Source organism: Neovison vison, chromosome 5 (assembly GCF_020171115.1).
Source record: "Neovison vison isolate M4711 chromosome 5, ASM_NN_V1, whole genome shotgun sequence".
In the NCBI taxonomy this organism is placed as follows: Eukaryota; Metazoa; Chordata; class Mammalia; order Carnivora; family Mustelidae; genus Neogale; species Neogale vison.
In genome coordinates, this window is record NC_058095.1 from 100,031,012 (window position 1) to 100,053,200 (window position 22,189).

The following is a 22,189-nucleotide window of genomic DNA, read 5'->3' on the forward strand; positions in this document are numbered from 1 at the left end:
TTCTGTAAGGGTACCACATGTTTTGTTACCATAGTTTAAGTGTATAGCATTGGCTATGGTAAAGTGTATGTTGATCACCAGATCATTCTCATAATATACACCTAACGCTAGAGAGGACTCTGCTCTTATGCTTAGTGAGTAGTCTGTTCTTGTCACCTGTGATCTTTTCAAGATAGGTGTAGAATGAAAGTGTATTCTACTTCCTAAGAAAACAGGAACGGAAGTTTTAAGACTGAACCCAAAGGCAACTATTTTGTGAAATATTCCCTGATCTCCTTCCTGAACTTTTATTTCATTACCTATCATCATCCTGCATTGGATTATTTAGCAGACTGTAAGTGCCTGAGAATAGGAGCTATTAAATGGTATCTTTAAAGTCAGTCTCTTGTTCTGTCTTCCCATCCATCATTTAACATATTACCTAGTTAAAGAAGAGATTCTAAATATACATTGACTGAAGTGGTGAATAAAAGAGTATACTATCATGCTGTCAATCTCCTTCAACTTCAGAATCAAAAATATCTTCCCCCTATTCTCCTACATCAGGATGGGGAAGAATACCTGAGAATACCTCTCCTTAATACTCTGCATTTTAACTCCTTATGACAGATCAACACATGGGGAGAAAAAAAAAATAAATGCTTAATTAGGCAAGTTCATTGGATGACAGACCATATTTTAAACTGCACTTTATTTTCTCTTTATTTAGTTTTATTTATCAAAAGAACAAAGATGATTCACTCAAGTAAAACCTGTTTCTTCCTCAAAATGACAATCATATCCTTAAAATGTCCAACATAACCGATCTGCTAATGCCAAAATTACCTTCACTTCACCATTCAGTCCCATTAGGCTTTTTTTTCCAATTGAACAGGAAGACTGTGGTGATAACAAGAGCTAACATTCACAGAACATTATTACTTGTCAGCACTGATATAAGACAGTTAATGTATTAAACTTTAATCTTTACCACAGCCCAATGAAGTAACTTTATTCCCATTTTATGATAGAGAAACTAAAAAGATCAATAACTTTAGTAAAACAGCTATTAATGCAAGAGTTCAAATTCAAATCCAGGTAAACTGACGCTAAAGCCCAAGATCTTTTTCACTATTTATGGCCAATTTCTAACTAGTATTTGTGAACACACAAGCAAATTATATATTCTAATTTTTCTAATTTTGATCATATAACATCCTATTACAATTTCTTTAAAAATGAGTGCTTACATTAAAATAGATTGCATTCTAACGATGATCACACAAGTTACCTGAAGCCGAAGGTCAGACATCTGTCTTAATAAATCCTCAAAAAGTTCTCTATCATCCTCTGGTAATTCAGAAGACAAGACAACCCCCACAAAGCATCCTGACGCTTGTAACATGGTATCAGGAAACATGTAGGCTCCCACCGTACATTTAAGAACTGGAGATCTATCAGGAACTAGAGGATACAACCAGTCACAAACCTGAAAGGATTAATTAGGAAAAAAAAAATCAATGAATAAAACTAGGTTTTCACTGGTTTGAGAATTGTTATACCATAGAACATTTCAAAATTCTAAATGCATTTTACAAGACTTTACAAAATCATGAGCATCAACAAATCCCCACTAAAACTTAGCCATTTGCTGGTCTGATCTTTGTGTAGATCACTCACAAGAACTATCCTAAAAATGTTATTGCTCTACATAGTCTTCAAATTAGTGGCCTTAAATAGCCCACAGATAACCAATAATGAGTTTAGTTTAAAATAAATAACAAAGTAAATTAAGACTTTCTTTATAATTCAAATTAGACATGCTTTTGTGGAAATAAAATCAAACCATTTTCAAGTGCATGTATTTACTGATTTAATGCTTGCAATTCCATGAAGTTAGATATTGTCATTTTATGCACAAAAAAACTGAGGCACAGAGAGGTTAATTAAGTTGCTCTGAGTCTGTGAAAAAAGTGGAGACAGTATTTAGACACAAGCAATCTGGCACCAGAGAAGCCAAACAATTCCTTTAATTAGAACCCAGCATTTACAGGGGCATCTGGGTGGCTCAGTTGGCTAAACATTTGACTTATTCTGGCTCAGGTCACAATCTCGAGGTCATGAGATAGCACGGAGTCTGCTTTGAGATTCTCTGTCTCCTCTCCCTCTGCCCCTCACTCCACAGTACGCTCTCTTAATAACAAAATCTAAAACAAAAAACAAAAAAAGAAACCCAGCCTTCACAATGCTGCTTAATTTTTTTTTTTAACTAAGTCTGAGAACCTGATGTGACATAGCTAGAATAGAACATTAAGTTCTATCAAAATATTGTTAAATGAGTCAAAAAGCCTGAAAGATTTCATATAACAAAAATGGAAAATTCTGGTACACTGCCATCATCTCTGACCAACAGAATAAACCTAAAAGGATCAGAGTATCCAAGTTTGATTCTTTCTTGGAAAATCCTTAATAACCCTTTTTAAATTCTTCTTTTATAAATTCTCTTTTTCAGTCACCTCAAACACCACTCTTCTTCATCTTTTACAACAAGTCAAGCTTTAGAGAAGTCATAATAAAACTGATTACTGTGTCTTCCAAAGTATGATGTATTGCCATAAGTGGTATATGAAATGACTTTAAGTAATATACCAGATTATTTAAATTTGAATAGTAATGTATTTCAATATATTAAGAAGAAATACATCTATCCCTCAACTTCCCAGCTGTTATATTGGTTGGGATAATAAAATTAACAAATGAGACATTTATTTATCTATTTATCTATGTATCTCTTTATCTATTTATTTAAGAGAAGGGAGGTAGAGCAGAGGAAGAGGGAGAATCTTAACCTTGAGACCATGATCTGAGCTGAAGTCAAGAATTGGACACTTAACTGACTGAGCCACCCAGGAACACCAACAAATGAGACATTTAAATTGAAATATTGAGAAAGTAGTAATAGCAGAGATATGAAACTGACAAAACAAAGTTGCAAAGGTTGTACTTAAAAGAACTAAAATTTGATAAAGTTTCCTTTATTGTTATGATTTCTCTACATTCTGGACACCTTGATTTAACTGGGGTATCCAAATCTTCTGAACCAAAACTTTATAGACCTTTCTCAAGGTCTATTTTTTCTCAATGATCTACCAGTAATGGTAGATCATTACAGGTTGGAGGGCTTATCCACCACAGGCTGATTTCTCTCAGATTCACTTTCAGAGAACAACCTTATGTCTAAGTTCTAATGAACTGACTACAAATTTAATAGGTTTAAAAAGTATATTAAACTAAAACCTAAAGAAATATAGTTTTTAGAAACCCTAGAATTCTATGCCTGCCTACTTAAGACTAAATTAATTTCTAATTTCACAAAGAGACCTACAGGGATTTCTGCAGTATAAGAAGTTATATTTTTAAAAATTTTATTTAACTTCTAATACTCAGTTGATTTAGTGTTTGTTTTTTAGAACAGGGACATTCAGTGAACACATGTTAACTGCCTTTAGGTCACTGTTAGAAATATCTGAATACATGAAAATAAGACCCTCTTCAAGAGACTCAAATTAAACTTTGGGTGCAATTTATTATTTACAACCCAAAATAGGAGATACTAGAAAGATTAAAAACACTTTATTTAAAGCACTCAAACAGGACAAATTTTTACTAGAGAACAAATCATTTTAATGGTTGAGCTCATGTAACCAAGTAGAGTATTTCTGATACTCACTTTCCATCATCTCCAGTAGCCTGGGCCCCAAAAGTTTTTTATTTTTTATTGTACTTTATTTTATATATGTATGTATGTATGTATTATAAATGTGTGTACATTGGGGAGGAGAGGGAAGAGAGAGAGAATTTTTTTTTAAAAGATTTTATTTATTCAGTTGAGAGAGAGAGAAGCCCAAGCAGGAGGGGAAGGGCAGAGAGAGAGGGAGAAGCAGACTCCCTGCAGAGCAGGGAGCCAGACATGGGGCTCAATCCCAGGAACCTGAGATCATGACCCGAGCCAAAGGCAGATACTCAACCAACTGAGCTATCCAGGTATGCAAGGAAGAGAAGAGAATCTTAAGCAGGCTCCATAACACAACCCTGAGATCATGACCTGCTCTGAAATCAAGAGTCTAACACTTAACTGACTGAGCCATCCAGGTACCCGCTCACCTCCCCAACCAAAGGTTTTAAATTCCAGTATTACGACACAGCTCTACTACCAGGTCAGCAGAAAGTATTACAGCTTTAATCAGCCTCCTCACAATCTCAATCAATAATGTCTACTTTTTCTACCTCAAAGATTCTTTCCTAAAATAACCTACAGAGATATAAAATATTCTTCCTATCCAATAATGAAGTCTTTTTTTTTTCACCAATGCCACCAATAACTCCTTTAAACACACCTAGTAAGTCTCCAATTATCTTTAAACAACTTTCAAGTTGATTCCATGTAAAACCTGCGTAAGAACTGAAAGTGGAGTAAACCAAAAAAGACAAAATCAATCTAGGTTACTACTGCTGTAACTAAACTAACTGCATCATCTGGACTCTGAACAAAAAGACCTGCTTTGCTCAAACAATCATCTTCTTTACATGCATGCAAAATTCTTTGTTATACCCAGTGTAAAGGAGTCCTCATTTCTAGAACCCAACTCTCTATACTGACGTCCAGTTTTTAAAAAACAGATTGTTATTCCAACATCACCTTCAAAATCCTGCCTTTAGAATATTTCATTAATTCCACAGCAGTGCCCTAACAACACCAGCTGTTATTTAGCAACAGTTTTTACTCTTCAACCAAGGGCATGCCAATAAATTTATCTGCTTGGAATGTTAGAAATGCATCTTAAATTATCACCACAATCTCTACTTCTATACCAAAGTTTCTTAACCTCTGCATGATTAACATTTTGGGTTAATTTCAACTGATGAAAATGATCCTGTTTAGAGGTTTAGCAGTCCCCCTGGCCTCTATCTACTAGATACCAGAAGCAGTAGTACAACCCACCTCCCAGCTGTGACAACCAAAAATGTCTCCAGACATTGTCAAAATGTCCTTGGGTAGGTGGGGGGGATCATTCCTGGTTGAGGACCACTGTTCTACTTACTGGGCTGGGTCTAGCCCAGATCAACCCCTCAGGTGGGGCTTGACAACATTTGTGGCGGTTTACAGTAACACATCCACATGAGTTACATAAATCACTTTTGAAATTGAAGTTGTTAAGTTTCTTCTTCAGTAAAGAATTAAAATTTTAAGGATGAATGTTCCGATGCCCCTTAGGTCTTGTCATCACAATTTTAATACTAAAACACAATTTTGAAAAAACAATAACACAATTTTGTATCTTTAAAAAAAGAAGCTATTAAACACATAGACACTTAAGGCTCATAAATTTCACAGAATATATTAAAAAAGAACTAGAGTGATCTTTTTGCACTTATTGTCATGGACCCATAATAAATACTGGCAAACATTAATAATGTATATATATACATATTTCAAATCATGTTTACATTTTTCTTTGGCTTACCTGAAGAAACCCAGGAGGACGGTTTAGAACAGTATCAAGAGAATTATCCAAGAACCTCACAATTCGAAGGTACCCTGGATATGAAGGTGCACTGACTTCCCCTGCAGGATTTACAAAAAAAATCTGTACTCCATTTGGTATCAAAATCAACTCATCTGCATCTAGCCCTAAGGTCTCAAGAGGAGGTGGCTGAGAATGATTCCTATAAAAGTCTTCTCCAACTGATGAAAATTCCCCAGATTCTGTTCCATAGGATACAGTGTAGTGACCCTCAGCAGCCTGAGGAGTATAAGCAGGAGGTGCTTCTGCTGGATGACTTTGAGATGGTAAGGATAAAGAACTAGGTGCAGGAACCAACCCTGTACTCGCTGTTGAAGTGTTTCCATTTGCTTCAGTGTGCTGAGGAGGTGAACTAAAGGACTGAGGCTCTGGTGACTTTTCAGACACGTCTTTAGGTGGAAATTCTGGATATAACTTGGGCACCTCCTGAAGATCATTCCGTAGAGAAGTGGCAAGACCCTTCTCCAGAATTTCCAACCTGGTACGTACATTCTGCAGTGTTTCTTTCATTTTCTGTTGCATCTGTCTAGCAGATTCCCACCCATCACCTATGTGTTCAGGCTCTGTTGATGATACGCTGATTCCTCTGAGCAGGTGTCCTATTCCTTGCTTATAGTAGTTCTTTGCTTCTTCCTTCTGACCTAATTCATCTGTATTCAGTCCCTTATTAACAAATAAAAAGGCCTTCTTGTATGCTTCCTTGATGATCTTAATTTCAGCAGGTTCTCCATTTTGTGGCTCTTGCTCCATTTCTGTCGAAGAGAAAATATTATTTTAATTATCTAATTTAACTATTTGTTTACTGAATTATCATCAATTTCTCCTACCTAAACATATTTCAAGAAGAGAGGAATTCCTAAATTCCTAAATGCCCTTGTTCCTAAATCCTTAAATAAAAACAGGGAGAATAAGTTAGAATATATCTACTGAATAATTTTCTTGTTACAGTTTCATGTAATAAATAAATGTTTCCTACCATGTACCTAATGTTGGAACCAAAGAGCCTCATTTTAAAATCCATTATAATATAAATCCAGATTATATCCAGCTAATTAAAAATGAGGTTGAGAGGCGCCTGGGTGGCTTTCTCAGTTAATCATCCAACTCTTGATTTCAGTTCAGGTCATGATCTCAGGGTCGTGAGATTGAGCCCTGAGTCAGGCTCTGTGCTGAGCAAGGAGTCTGCTTTGGATTCTCTCTTTCTCTGCTCCTCCTGCTTATGCCCACTCTCTCTCTCAAATAAAAAAATAAATAAATCCTTTAAAAAAAAAAATGAGGCTGGGGTGCCTGGGTAGCTCAGCGGGTTAAAGCCTCTGCCTTTGGTTTGGGTCATGATCCCAGGGTGCTGGGATGGAGCCCCACATCTGGCTATCTGCTCAGTGGGAGCCTGCTCCCCGCCCCCCGCGTGCCTCTCTGCCTACTTGTGATCTGTTTCATATAAATAAATAAAATCTTTAAAAAAAGAAATGAGGTTGAATTACACACTGGAGAGGATAGAAGTGAGAAAAAATTATCTGGATGAAAGTTTAAAGTTACCTACTTCCACTTCAAGGTGGCAGGTTACTCACATGCAGTTAGCCCTGTTCTTTCCCAAAACTCCATTAAAATAACTCTAACAGATTAAAATGCATAACTTCTCATTCTTGTTAATGAGGAAAAAAATGAGCAGGTACTTCACAAAAGGGGATCTTTAAATGGCACGTGAAAAGGTGTTCAACACCTGATCTTGTGTATACCTACATATCAAAGCTTATGTTGCACAGTATGCTGAAAGGTTTCCTCAAATAATGTGTCACTGGAGAAAATGAAAAGGAAAGTGTGGGAGGGGGGTGGGGGAGTAGTGATGATGGTGTAATTCCATGGGTCAGTTGCTTAAAAAGCATTTCTTGCTAGCGTCTTCATCTTGGGAGAGAAAAAAAAAAAGTTTAGCAGGGGAAAAACACCTGGAAATCTATTAGGGGAAATGTAGTGGGGAATTTCAGCACAGAAAGTAAAAATTTGTTCGAAAATACTGCATTTTTAATTTGGGATTTATTCCAGGATTTGATATATTCTCAGAAGTCTCTGAGAAAATGCATTTCACAAGAGTAAGCACTGAAGAATAGTACTTAAAAGAATAAAAAAAGATTTTTAAAAATAATACCTGTGATATCCCTAATCACAGTTAAGAGCTTATCAAGTGGCTTGAAAAGGCAAAAACCGTTATTACATGATTCCACATACTTTTTTATTTTCAAATTTTCTTTTAAAGATTCAAAGGTGCCTGAGTCTCTCAGTTAAGGATCTGCCTTCAGCTCAGGTCATGATCATGGGGTCCTGGGAGCCAGTTGCCTCAGGCTCTCTGCTTAGCTGGGAGCTTGTTTCTCCCCCTACCTCTCTCCCAACTTGTGCTCTTTCTCAAATAACTAAAGTCTTTAAAAAAGAAGAAAAAATAAAGATTTATTTATTTATTTAAGGTGAGGAGGGGCACAGGGAGAGGGAGAGGGAGTCTTAGGCCAACTGTGGTGGTGAGTGTGCAGCGGGAGGGGGGCACTATCTCACCACCTGAATGGAAAACACCCTGAGATCACCACCTGAGCCGAAACCAAAAGTCAGCAGGTTAAAGGACTGTACTACCCAAGCGCCCCTCGCATACTTTCATTTTTAAAGTTGAGAACAGAAAGTTTTGAAATGTCAATCTGTAGTATTAAATAAAACAGTACCTGCACCTGTATAATCATGTTAAATCCCAACCCAAACCCTGGTTCCAGATACAAATAGCGCATTTATTTTTTGAAACGTTCTAATAGAAGGAGTAAAACGTGTTTGGTTCAGACAGAACTATGTGTGGGTGTGCATATGTGTAAGCTTAAAAAAAAAAAAAAAAAATCCCGGGAGAAAAGGCAAAATTCTGAATCAAATACCTGACAACTTAGTTCAACCCCTAAAAGCAGTAACAAAACAAACAAACAAAAAAAGCCCTAAAAGCAGTAACAAGCTACCGGCAACATCACAAATAGCCTCTAATACAGAAAATGCTCTAATGCCTGCCTACCTGGCCCTTTACAAGAAAAACGAAGATGGAACTTTTTCAAATACCTGTATGCAACTCACTCCAATAGCTTCCCATCCATTCTTGTCAGAGGAACTACACAAATGACGTTTCAGAAAACCCCACAGGTGAGAAAGTACCAACATAAAACCCTCTTGTTTCAAACAGGTTTCCTATAAAATGTCTCCAAATGGGATCTGTTATTGCAAAGGACAGCAATTGAAAAATAGCTCCGTTTGTAACTGGGGACATTCTTACATTCCCTTTTTCTTGGTTTTGCTTTTGGACATTTCAAAGAAAACGTGCTGAATTCTTACATATTTACCGGTATTTCAGAAGCTGCAAGAATATGATTGCAACTCCATTGTTACAATACAATAAAGTAAATTTCGAGGATCCTTAAGTGACAGAGTAAAACAATTCATTAGTGGGTGGGAAAATGAGCCAACTCTACGGTAACGCAATAATGCCGTGACACGAAACAGTGCACATTCCAAGAGAAACTTTTTCCAGACATAGAAATTAGGTCGGAGAGGGCCTCTGCGATGCTCGATCCCTAAGGAACATAAACAAATGCATTCGAAAGAGCAAAACCCGAACGCTATCCATGCCCAAAACAATTGCTGTTGGTTGCTGACGCTCTGTAAAGACCACCGAACTTTCACGAAGCTGTTAAGGGCGCAAAACCACAGCCATTTTCGAAGCCAAGTAAACAGCGCGTATGAGGCAGCAAGAATGGTGGACAGAGATGTTCCAAGTGCACGATCAAAGGGGTGCGAGTGGGAGGCAGCATTAGCTAGTAAACAGGAGCGAAGGGCGTAGGGAGCTCGGGGCTCAGAGGTCCCATAAATATACGACGGGGGCGGCGAAGAGAACTTCGCAAAGTATCCTCTCGAAATTGTTTCCTTCAACTAAAGTTCCACGTCTGATACTTGGATGAGGGCTCCGGGCCTTCTCTACCCTGCCCCGCCCCCCGCCCCTTCCCCCACCCCGGTCCGGCCGCGGGGACCGGGGCGCTCACGCGACCCGCCCGTCTCGGGGTGGGGGGCCCGCGCCAAGGGCGAATCCTTCCCCGCCAGCCGCTGCCCCACCTGCGCCTTCCAGACCTCGGGCGCTTCGGCGCCACCTGAAGAGTTCCCCGCCCGGCTGCCTCAGCCCAGCGACCAGTTTCCTCAGACGCCGCGCCGCTACGAAGCGTTGGGCCGGGACCGGTCCCGTGGTTCTTAGCGCCTCACACGCGCGCGCGACCCAACGCCGGGACTCACAAAGCATTCCAAGTCGCGCGCTCCAGAGCGCGCCACGTCACGCGGCCGCCCCGCCCGTCAGCCCTCGCTCCCGCGGCAGGAACCCACAGGTCGGCTTTCGCGAGACGCCCACTGGGGCTGATTACCCACGGTCCGCCCAGCCCAAGTCCTTCCCACGCTGACCTTCAAAATGGTGTGTGGGGAGACGTCACTCAGCTTCGAATCGCAGAGTCTAGCTGAAACTCTGCCAAGAGAAAAGGACGAGGGCAGAAGGCCCTCAGAGAATCACGCGAACCAGGCCCTCAGCGCGGACCCCCAGTCCAGGTCTTCGCGGCCACGTCCTCAGCCCCCGCGCTTGCGCAATATCTTTCTCCGCAGCGGAACCAAGGCCGCTGGAGGGGCTAGGAAAGAGTGGTGGGCAGTGAGAGCCGTCACGGCTAGAGGGAGCCCTGGACACGGTGCACGTGGGAGAACAAAGGCTGATTCTCTCAACTCTTCTGGAACCTAATCTTTGTTATTAATGTATTCTAAGACAGTTAACCTCCAATGGTAAAAGTCTCGAAGTTGTGTGTGCGCGCGCACTAAAAGTCTATGTAACAGAGATCAATGTTAAATTCCTGACTCCTCAGAATAAATAGCAACTGTACGAATACCATTTATGAATGTGAGAGGCTAAAAGGGGAAAAAATCAAAGTGAACATACCTTACCTTTTCCCAAAACGTCTTTAAAACTACTAAAATGCTATAGATGACATTAATTAATGTCAAAATTAATTAATGATGAACACTGTTCATCATTATGATGAACACTGGGCAAGGCTTTTAAGGTAGAGGCCATTTGGGAATTTCCCCAAATCGAAGAAAGGTAACAGTCATCCCAGAGAGAAAAACCTGTTAGGAAGATATACGTTAGTACAATGGTTTAAATGATTTTGCTCTTCTACTCCCTACAAGAATTCTGGAAAATGTGACTGTGCACCTTTCCCCTCATTTTTAGATTGACCATACATAAAAATTTTCATCTGATGTAAATAGTTGCAAAAGATGCAAGTTGTTTTATGGTAAATTGACATTTTAAAATAAAACTGCTATATAACCCTTCTAAATCGTAGACAGTGGTACCTAAATACCAGGCAACTTGATATCCTTCATCAATTTTTAAAACTACAGGAACAAAATTGTCTTTAATATGAAATCTTACATCATTCCTTTTATTTCTGAATCTGTATTTCCTTAGTTCTTCATAAAATTTTATCCCAATACAGTATTTCTTTATTTGGGAAAGTCTTTTCTTGATCAACTATCATACTTCTCTGCATCATTAGTACATAAACTTAAGTCTAATTTTAAGATATTGAAATAGGCATAAAAGTTAAAGTGTTTAAAAACATGAAATTTCTAAATACAAAGTCATATATAGAAAATTCTAAAATTTACTACAAAGCTACTAACTACATCAAAGTTGCAGGATAAAAGATCAACATACAAAAATCAATAGTATTTCTAAACACTAGCAATGAAAGTTCCAAAAATGAAATTAAGAATGTCACTGACAATACTATCAAAAAAAAAAAAAAACCTTGGGAATAAATTTAACAAAATAAGTGCAAGACTTCTACACCCCAAACTACAAAACTTTGCTGAGAGGGTTTATTGAAGACCTGAATGAATGGAAAGACATTCCACATTTGCAGACAGATTTAATATTGTTATAATGGCAATATTCCGCAAATTGATCTACAGATAGAACATAATCCCTAAGAAAATACCAGACAACTATTTTGAAGAAATTGCAAGCTAATCCTAAACTCACATGGAAATGCAAGGGAGTCAGAATACCCAAAACAATCTTTAAAAAACAAACAAACAAACAAACAAAGGTGAAAGGACTGACATTTCCTTTGTTTTGTTTTGCCTTTTTCAAGTTTTTATTTGAATTTCCATCACTTAACAGTCTCATATTAGTTTTAAGTGTAGAATTTAGTGATTGGTCACTTATATACAACACCCAGGGCTCATCACTACAAGTGCCCTCCATTAACCATTATCCATTTAACCCATCCCCCTGCCTATCTCTCTGCTCCAGGAACCCTTGGTCTGTTCCCTCTAGTTGATTCTGTTTCCTAGTTTGCCTCTCTCTTTTTTTCATGGGTTCATCTGTTTTGTTTCTTAAATTCCACATATGAGAGATATATAGTATTTGTCTTTCTCTGCCTGATTTATTTTGCTTAGCATAATGCTCTCTGGTTCTACCCATGTCATTCCAAATGGCACCATTTCATTCTTTCTGATGGCTGTGTAATATTCATATACATTTGGGTTCTTTCCATAATTTAGCTATTCTTGATAATGCTGCCATAAACAACAGGGTGCATCTCTCCCTTTGAATCAGTACTTTTTTATCTTTTGGGTAAATACCTTGTAGTGCAATTGCTGGATGGTTGAGTAGTTCTATTTTTAACTTTTTGGGGAACCTTCATACTGTTCTCTGGAGTGGCTGCACCCGTTTGCATACCTACCAACAGTCCAAGAGGGTTCCTCTTTTTCTGCATCCTTGCCAATGTCTGTTGTTTCCTGAGCTGTTAATTTTAGCCATTCTGACTGGTGTGAGGTGGTATCTCATTGTGGTTTTAATTTGTATTTCCCTGATGATGAGTGATGTTGAGCATATTTTCATGTGTCTGTTGGCTATCTATATGTCTTCTTGGGAAAAATGTCTATGTCATCTGCCCATTTTTTAACTGGATTATTTTATTTTTTGGGTGTTCAGTTTTATAAGTTCTTTTGGATACTAACCCTTTATCAGATATATCACTTGCAAATATCCTCTCCCGTTCTCTAGGTTGCCTTTTAGTTCTGTTGCTTGTTTCCTTCACTGTGCAGAAGAGTTTATTTTGAGGAAGTCCCTATAGTTTATTTTTGCTTTTGTTTCGTTGGTCTTGGGAGACATATCTAGTAAGAATTTGCTATGGCCAGGGTAAATGAGGTTATTGGCTGTGTTCTTCTCTAGGATTTTGATGGTTTCCTATCTCACATTTAGATTTTTCATTCATTTTGAATTTATTTTTATATATGGTGTGTAAGAAAGTAGTTCAGTTTCCTTCTTTTGCATATTGCTGTCCAGTTTTCCAAATGGTGTCCAATACCATTTGTTGAAGACACTCTTTCCTGTTGGATATTCTTTCCTGCTTTGTTGAAGACTACTTGACCATATAATTGTGGGTCCATTTCTGGATTTTGCATTTTGTTGCATTGATCTATGTGTCTGTTTTTGTGCCACTACCATACTCTCTTCATCATGATAGCTTTTTATAGAACTCGAAGTCCAGAATTGTGATGCTTCCAGCTTTGCTTTTCTTTTTCAAGTTTGCTTTGGCTATTCTGGGTTTTTTGTGGTTCCATACAAATTTTAGGATTGTTTGTTCTAGCTCTGTGAAAAATGCTGGTAGTATTTTGATAAGGATTACATAAAATGTGTATTGTTTTGGGTAGTATAGACATTTTTTCAATATTTGTTCTTCCAGCCCATAAGCATGGAATGTTTTTCCATTTCTTTGTGTCATCTTCAATTACTTTTATCAGCATTCTATAGTTTCAGAGTACAGATATTTTACATTTTTGGTTAGATTTATTCCTAAGTATCTTACTGTTTCTGGTGCTTTCGTAAATGGGACTGATTCCTTTATTTCTCTTTCTGCTGCTTCATTATTGCTGTATAGAAATGCAATGGATTTCTGTACATTGATTTCTGTATCCTGCGACCTTACTGAATACCTGTGTCAATTCTAACAATTGTTTGGTGGAGTATTTGAGTTTTCTATATAGAATACCATGTCATCTGCAAGTAGTGAAAGTTTCACTATTTCCTTGCCAGTCTGGATGCCTTTTATTTCTTTTTGTTGTCTGATTGCCAAGTCTAGGACTTCCAGTACTATCTTAAATAACAGTGGTGAGAGTGCACATCATGGCTTGTTCCTGACTGTAGAGGAAAAGCTCAGTGTTTCTTCATTGAAGATTATATTATCTGTGGATTTTTCACGTATGGCCTTTAGGATGTTGAAGTGTATTCCCTCTATCCCTACTTTGTTGAGGGTTTTTGTCATGAATTGATGTTGTACTTTTTCAAATGCTTTATCTATATCTGAAAGAATCATATGGCTCTTCTCTGTTCTTTTATTAATGTGGTGTATCACATTGATGGATTTGTGAATATTGAACCACCCTTGCAGCCCAGGAATAAATCCCACTTGATTGAGGTGAATGATTCTTTTAATGTACTGTCGGATTTGATTTGCTAGTATTTTGTTGAGAATTTTTGCATCTACGTTCATCAGCGATATTGACCTGTAGTTTTCTTTTTTTAGTGGAGTTTTTTTTTTTTTTAAGATTTTATTTATTTGACAGACAGAGATCACAAGCAGGCAGACAGGCAGGCAGAGAGAGAGGAGGAAGCAGGCTCCCTGCTGAGCAGAGAGCCCGATGTGGGGCTCAGTCCCAAAACCCTGAGATCATGACCTGAGCCGAAGGCAGAGGCTTAACCCACTGAGCCACCCAGGCGCCCCTTTAGTGGAGATTTTATCTGTTTTTGGAATCAGGGTAATGCTGGCTTCACAGAACAAGTTTGGAAGTTTTCTATTTCTGTTCCTTGGAACAGAAGGTATTAACTCTTCTTTAACTGTTTGGTAGAATTCCCCTGTGAAACCATCTGGACTGGACTTTTATTTGTTGGGGGATTTTTGATTACTGATTTAGTTTCTTTGCTGGCTGTTGGTCTGTTCTAGTTTTCTATTAGGATTTTGGTAGTTATGTATATAATGTATTTCTAGGAATTTGTCCATTTCTTTTAGATTGTCTGATTTGTTGGCATATAATTTTTCATAATTTTCTCTTTATACTTTTATGGTGTTGTTATTTCTCCCCTCTCACTTGTGATTTTATTTATTTGGGTCCTTTCTTTTTTCTTTTTGATAAGTCTGGCTAGGGGATTATCAATTTCATTAATTTTTCCAAAGAACCATCTCCTACTTTCATTGATCTGTTCTGTTTATGTTTTCTGCTTTCTTTTCTTTTTTTTTTTTTTTTTTTTAGTTTGTATATCATTTATTTATTTCTGCTCTAATCTGTATTAATTCCTTTCTTCTTCTGGCTTTAAGCTTTGCTTGTTGTTCTTTTTCTAGCTCCTTTAAGTTTAATGTTAGGTTGTTTATTTGAGATTTTTCTCGTTTCTTGAGGTAGGCCTGTATTGCAATATATTTCCCTCTTAAGATCACTTTTGATGCACCCCAAAGGTTTTGGATGATTGTGTTTTCATGTATTTTTTAAATTTCTTGTTTAATTTCCTAACTAACCCATTTATTCTTTAGTTGCATGATGTTTAGTCTCCATGTATTTGTTATCTTTCAAAATTTTTTCTTATGGTTGATTTCAAGTTTCATAACATCATAGCCAGAAAATATGCATGGTATGATTTCAGTTTTTTTGTACTTGTTGACCACTGATTTGTGACCTAGTATGTGATCTATTTTGGAGAATGTCCCATGTGCACTTGAAAAGAATGTGTATTCTGCTGCTTTAGGATGGAATGTTTTGAATATATATGTTAAATCCATATGGTCCAGTGTGTCATTCAAAGCCATTATTTCCTTGTTCATTTTCTACTTAGCTGATCTGTTCCTTGTTGGAAAAGGGATATAAAAGTCCCCTACTATTATTATATTATTATCAATAAATTCCTTTATGTTTATTGTTGTTTCACATATATATATATTTGGGTGCTCCCAAGTTTGGGGCATAAATATTTATAATTCTTAGGTCTTTTTGTTTGACAGCCCCCTTTATTATGATATAGTGCCCTTCTTCATCCTTTGTTACAGTCTTTGGTTTAAAATCTAGTTTGTCTGATATAAGTATTGCTACTCTGGCTCTCTTTTGATGTCCATTTGTATGATAAATATTTCTGCATCCCCTCACTTCCAATCTGCACATGTCTTTAAATCTAAAATGGGTCTTATAGGCAGTGTATAGGTGGGTCTTATTTTTTTATACATTCTGATACCCTATGTCTTTTGATTGGAGCATTTAGTTCAATTACATTTACAGTGATTATTGATTGATAGATATTTAGTGTCATTTTATTACTTATTTTGTCATTGTTTCTGGAGACTCTTCTCTGTTCCTTTCTAGTTTTTGTCACTTTTGGTCTTTCCCTCCCACTCAAAGCATGCCCTTTAATATTTTTTGCAGGGCTGGTTTAGTGTTCACAAACTCCTTTAGTCTTTGTTTGTCTGGGAAATTCTTTATCTCTTCTTCTATTCTGAATGATAGCCTTGCTGGGTAGAGTATTCTTGGCTGCACATTTTTCCAGTTCAGCAGGTTGAATATATCATGTCACACCCTTCTGGCTTGCCAGTTTTCTTTAGAGAGATCTGCTGGTAGATTATGGGTCTTCCCTTGCAAGTGAGGGACTTCTTTTGTCTTGCTGCTTTTAGGATTTGTTTTTTTCCTTATCACTATATTTTGCAAATTTAACTACAAAATGTCTTAATGTTGGCCTGCTTTTGTTGATTTTGATGGAAGTTCTCTGTGCCTTGTGGATTTGGATGTCTATTTCCTTCCCCTGATTTGTAAATTTTCAGCTTTTATTTCCTCAAACAAACCTGCAGCTCCCTTTTGTCTCTCTTATTCTTGGGACTCCTATGATACAAATATTACTATATTTGATATGGTCACTGAGTTTCCTAAGTCTGCTCTTATGATCCATAGTTTTTCTTTCTCTCTTCTGTTCAGCTTCATTATTTTCCATAATTCTATCTTCTATATCACTTTTTGATCCTCTGCTTCTTCCATTCATGAGGTCATTATAGACAGTTGTTTTCAAATTTCAGATATTGCATTTTTAATTTTTGTCTAATTGTTTTTCAGCTCTTTTATCTCTATGGTAAGGGTCTTTCCAGCTTTTCTCAAGTCCAGTGACTATCCTTATGATTGTTGCTTTAAATTTCCCATCAGGCACATTACTTATATCTGTTTCAATTAGATCTCTGGCTGTGACCTTTTCTTGTTCTTTCTTTTGGGATGAATTCCTCTGTCTTGACATGTTGTCTAGGTCTCTGTCTTCTTCTGTGCATTAGAAAAGCCTGTTATGTCTCCTATTCCTGAGAGTAATGGCTTTTAAAAGAAGAGGCCATATAGAGTCGAGGGCCTGGTGCTCCAGGGAGTGTCTCTGGTATGTGCTGTTAGTACTCTGCTGCTGTGTTTTGGCTGCTCTTTCCCTCGATCAGTCATCTGCAAAAGTTCTTCTTGCTTGCAGTGGGTAGTGTTTGGCCCTTGGCCAGAGTGGTGAGTTTTAACTAGATGTGCTCTGGTCTGCTTGTTAAATGAAACCTGATGCTACTTCTGCTAGAACTGAAACCTTGCAGAACTCTGGTCTGTAGACATGGTGCGTTCAGGATTTTGTGTTGGTCTTCTGGGGAAGGGGCCTGCTGTGCTGGTCCTTAGGCACTCTTGCCCAAGAAAGGCAGTACCGGCAGAGTGCAGGGAGGTGGGACTTGGTGTAAGCAGGTTAGGCAGCCAGGGTTGGCACTGTGCTGTTGAGTGAAGTTGGTTTATGCTGTGGGATGGAGAAGGGAAACAGCGCCGACCAGTTCCTTTGTGCCCAGAGAGGGTACTCAGTGCTTGTTACTCTTAGGGAAACACCCTCAGAAGAGCAAATAATGTCCCCTAGTGCATCCCAGGCATTTTTCAGGTCGCTGTTTTCATGCTGTCTTCTCCGGGTTGGGTTCCTTATCTGCCTGGAGCAGTGCACTGCAGTTTGAGTTCTATCCCAGCTAAACCTGCTGACTTTAAAACTCCAAACTTTAGGGACCTGGTGTGGTGGGGACCTGCACTGGTCTTCCAGGGGAATGTCTTACCATGCTGGGACTGATGCAAGTTTGACTGATTAGGGCAGTCATGCTAGAGCACAGGAGTGTGCAATTTGGAACAAAGCAGGCTAAAGCTCCAGTGTCTGGGTGAGCCGCCCTCAGCAGGTGTCTCTCTGCCTATGCTGAGGGGCCGGGGAGGGAAATGGTTGTCAGCTGGATCTTTTGTCACCTGAGAAGCAACTCTGCAAATGTCACTCTAGGAAGAGTGAACAGTCTCTCCCTATGTGCCTTTGGTGATTTTCAGATTGTGCCGTCCATCCAGGGTTGCTTGCATTCCTTCTTTCCTGGAGTAGGGGAGTGCCCTCAAGGCATATCCCAGACAAGGCTGTGGACCTCTAAAACTCCAGTTTTTGAGTTCAGTGGTTACAAAAATTCAGGAAAATCAGCCCCTCTTGTTTACCCAGCCACTGGCTTTGAGGATGTTCCCTTGTGTATATTCTTGCGTGCTCCATTCCCTCCTGCCTGACTCCACAACCAGGGCTCTCTCCCCTCTGCAGCACCCATGATCCATTTCTCCCCTAAAGCCCATCTCCACACTTCCTACCTTTCACAATGTGGCCTCTTCCCTCCCTCTAGTGCAGTTTGTCTGTAAGTCCACAGATCAATTTGTTGGGTATTCAGAATAATCTGATAGTTATCTAGCTGTGTTTGAGGGACGAGGCAAGCGTAGGGTCCTCCCACTATGCCACCATCTTAGCTCCCCCATACTTTCTGATACCAAAATTTACTATAGAGCCTCAGTAACCAATTCAGTTTGGTCCTAGCATAAGGACAAACATATGTAGGATAGAACTGAACAATGGAGTAGAATTAAGAACCCATAAATAAGCCCATTTAAAGTTAACTGATTTTTGACAAAAGTGCCAAGAAAATTTGATGGGAAAGAAATAGTCTTCTCAGCAAATGGAAAAATTGGAAATTCATTTAAAAAGGTGAATTTGGATCCCTATCTCATACAATATTTTAAAATTTACACAAAAAGGATCAAAGACTTAACGGTAAGAACTTAAACTATAAACCCCTTAGAAGAAAACATGAGTAAATCTTCATAAACTTGGGTGAAACAATGGTTTCTTAGTACTACCCCCAAAATATAAGCAATAGAAGAAAAGTTGGTAAATAGTGCATCATTAAAATTAAAACCTTTTGCTCTTCAAAAGACACTGTCAAGAAATGGAGAATACAACCCACAGACTATGAGAAATTATTTGCAAATTATATCTGATTTGTATTTAGACTATATAAAGAACTATTATAACTTAATAACTAAAAGGATATGTAATGCAATTTTAAAATGGGCAAAGGATTTGAATAGACATTTCTCCAAAGACATACAAATGGCCAGAAAGGATATGAAAATATGTTCAAAGTAATTAGTATTTAGAAAAATGGATATAAAAAACACAATATGTCATTATTTACCCAGTAGATTATCTGTAATAAAAAAGATAGATACTAACAAGTGTTGACAAGGATGTGGAGAAATTGAAACCCACATGTATTACTGATACCAATGTAAAATGATGCAGCCATATTTTGGTAATCAATTTGTTTGTTTAAAAAGTTATATGTAGTCTTACTTTATGGCCTGCAATTCCCATCAAAAGTGAAATTGTGTTCATATTTTCATTTCTCTTCGTTCAAAAATATCAAGTAATGCTGTTATTATAAAATTCCTTCCATTTCTCTTTATTTAGTTTGGATGGAAGAGTTTCTCAGCATTGTTAAAACTGAGATACAATTGATACTGAATCCTGCCTTATTTTGGAAATAGAACATCTATAATACAAACAATACAAATACTGGCATACATATACAAAGTGTACAGGTATACTTGACAGAAATGTTCATAGCATTTTAAAGATAGCCAAAAAGTAAAAATAACCCAAACAGGTATCAATCAACTGATTCATAGATTTTTGAAAATGTGGTAATTTCATACAGTGGGATATTATTCAGTCCCCAAAATAGCAACATAGATGAACCTCAGTGAAAAAAGCCAGACGTGAGCATATATTGTATGATTCTGTTTTTATAATTTTTTTAAATGGCAAATATATAGAGACAGAAAGTAGTAGCTGCCTAGGGATATGGTTAGTAATTGGAATGGACTATAAATGGGCATGGAGTTTTCTTTTTAGGGTGATAGAAATATTCTAAAATTAGATTGTGATGATGATTGTATAATTCTGTAAATATAATAAAATTCATTGTATTGTACATTTAAAATGAGTGAACTTTATGGTGTATGTATCATATTTAAAGCAGTTTGAAAAATACCTCCTGGGTAGAAGGATTATTATAACTATTTTTATTTGTATGTATTTTATGTTTGGATAAGTATTTGTTAAACAAAAATATATATTTATTGGAAATATATCTTGAAGAGGTGACAGGAATTGTTTTCAATTAATTCATATATTTCTAGATGATTATCATTTATTTCTAGAATGGGACAGAGCTCAGCTTCAATTCTATTCTAATTTTAATATTTATAAATGTAAAGGTTGAGAAATTCTGTCCACATAACATGAACTGATTTAGGTTATCACTGGTGTTATTACCTAATTGCTCCCAGCTCATGTTAAATTCAATAAAATGACTCAATGTAAAATAAAACTCCCAGTAAGTACAATATGTTGAAGGCTATGTGATGATAATATTCTAAAAGTTCCACATGAGGCTAGGTCTTCAATGTATGATGTCATTACACTTTTCTTCCTTAAACTTTTTGCATGTGGAAAGCACGAATTTGACCAAAGGTCAATAATTGTGATGTTCTTAGTACAGTATAATTTCCCTTTGCTGAGCAAACAGTGGATGTTGGACAAATGCAATATTTTAAAAATGGAGTAATAAATAAATAAAAGTAATTTCGTACTTATAGAGTTAGAGATACTTATGTAGGCCTTGTAAGTTTATATTTCCATATGAAATATTGAGTCTCTTCCTTAGCAAATATACATATCCTTAAAAAAACCAATCATAGTATGGAAAATAATTCCTTTAGTATTTCTTACTAGCCTGATTCGGCTTTGTTCTAGCCAAGTTGGTATTTTTTATATTATGTTATAAAGGGGCTAATGGCTGGTATAGTAAAGTACTTCGTTTTCTATATGCTTAAAATGCATAATGAAATGGCAGAAGAGTTTAAAACCAAACACCAAAATTGACCTTATAGCAGCTGCATTGCTTTAAGGAAGTTTTGGTAAGCCACTTAGGGTCAGGGTGAGTCCCCAAGGACACAGGCAAATAAGAGAAAATAAATGAAAGAATACTTAGAGCATTTTGTAATACTACATTAGAAATGAGCAGACTGGCAGCAGGTGGAGGAAGAATGAGGGGCAGTGACAACTGAGAACGGAGGAAAAGCAACATGGTAGATTGACAAAGGACTCAGAAGGAAAAAATTGCCAGATTTTGCATTTGAAGTTGTTTTTGCTGTTGTGATGTAAGAAGCCTAAATTTCCTGAATCCGTCAGTATAGTTTTCAAAAAATTCTTTGTGTTCTGTTTTTGTTTTGTTTTGGTAAGAAATTTAGAAAATAGTCTCAATACCCATCCTGTTTACATGGGACCGAACAAGACAAGTATATGAATAATGCTGGGAGAATCCATGAGCTCAATTAGGGAAAGTAAAGGCCCAGACTTAGAGGTGTTCTTGAGACTGTAAACCCCTTGGGAATTTTGGGGAATTTCTGGACGTCTCAAAGACAGCATCAGATTTTCTACAAGAGGTAAAGATGGAGCTCAAAGAAAATGTCAGTGCCCTTCAGTCAGAGAGAATCAAGAATACACCTGAAGTTTGAACTTCTGTTTAAACACTGCTTGTCTTTTTTTTTTTTTGTAACACTGCTTGTCTTTTTACAGAAGAAACCTATAAGTGGAATGTGAAAGAGAACTCCTTGATAAAACACCAAAACGGTTACGTCTTCAACATTATTAAAATTGCGATTATATTTACGCATCCCATGTATACTTATAAAGGTTTTTCAAGTTCCATGTAATTAGGGATTATAAGAATAAAGACTCTCAAGAAGCTATCTTTAGTGCTGATTGGCCTTGATAATAGTTAGACACTAGCTCCTTTCCCTCTTGAGTATGTCACTTATTAGAGAAGCTAAGAGGAAAAAATGTGTGATGACTTGCTGGCAAAATCCATTGAACACTAGGAATTCATTATTGGGTATCCTGATTGTCTTGGAGGGATTCCCATTGCAGAACAGCTAACACTTTTCTGGCAATATCCAGGCAATTTCAATGGAAAGATCTAGATCTGGAAATTCCTTCTCCAGCACTCTCAGTTCTTGGAGCTGGTCCATCCCAGCCTGCCTGCCCAAATAAACTGATGTGAGAGCAGATAGCCAGGAACACAATACTCAGCAAAACACAGAGTTGAATGCATCAGTTCATAGAGAGTTCATAAGCA

General features: G+C 37.5%; 1 protein-coding gene across 3 annotated transcripts in view; it reads right to left on the reverse strand.

The window, feature by feature from the left end:
* The window catches only part of SPART (spartin), a 38,768-nt gene extending 28,569 nt beyond the window's left edge, over positions 1 to 10,199 (reverse strand). The window contains exons 1-3 of one of the 3 annotated variants that reach the window (XM_044249598.1): positions 10,023 to 10,199; positions 5,505 to 6,316; positions 1,271 to 1,468 (exon numbers count right to left, since the gene is read on the reverse strand). In XM_044249598.1, coding sequence (XP_044105533.1) covers positions 1,271 to 1,468; positions 5,505 to 6,314 — 1,008 coding nt within the window. In that variant the 5' untranslated portion in view covers positions 6,315 to 6,316; positions 10,023 to 10,199. Of the gene's footprint in view, positions 1 to 1,270; positions 1,469 to 5,504; positions 6,317 to 9,686; positions 9,867 to 10,022 lie in introns of those variants that run through there. The other 2 variants (XM_044249596.1, XM_044249597.1) reach the window with 2 other exon arrangements.
* Between the last annotated feature and the right edge of the window lie 11,990 nt (positions 10,200 to 22,189).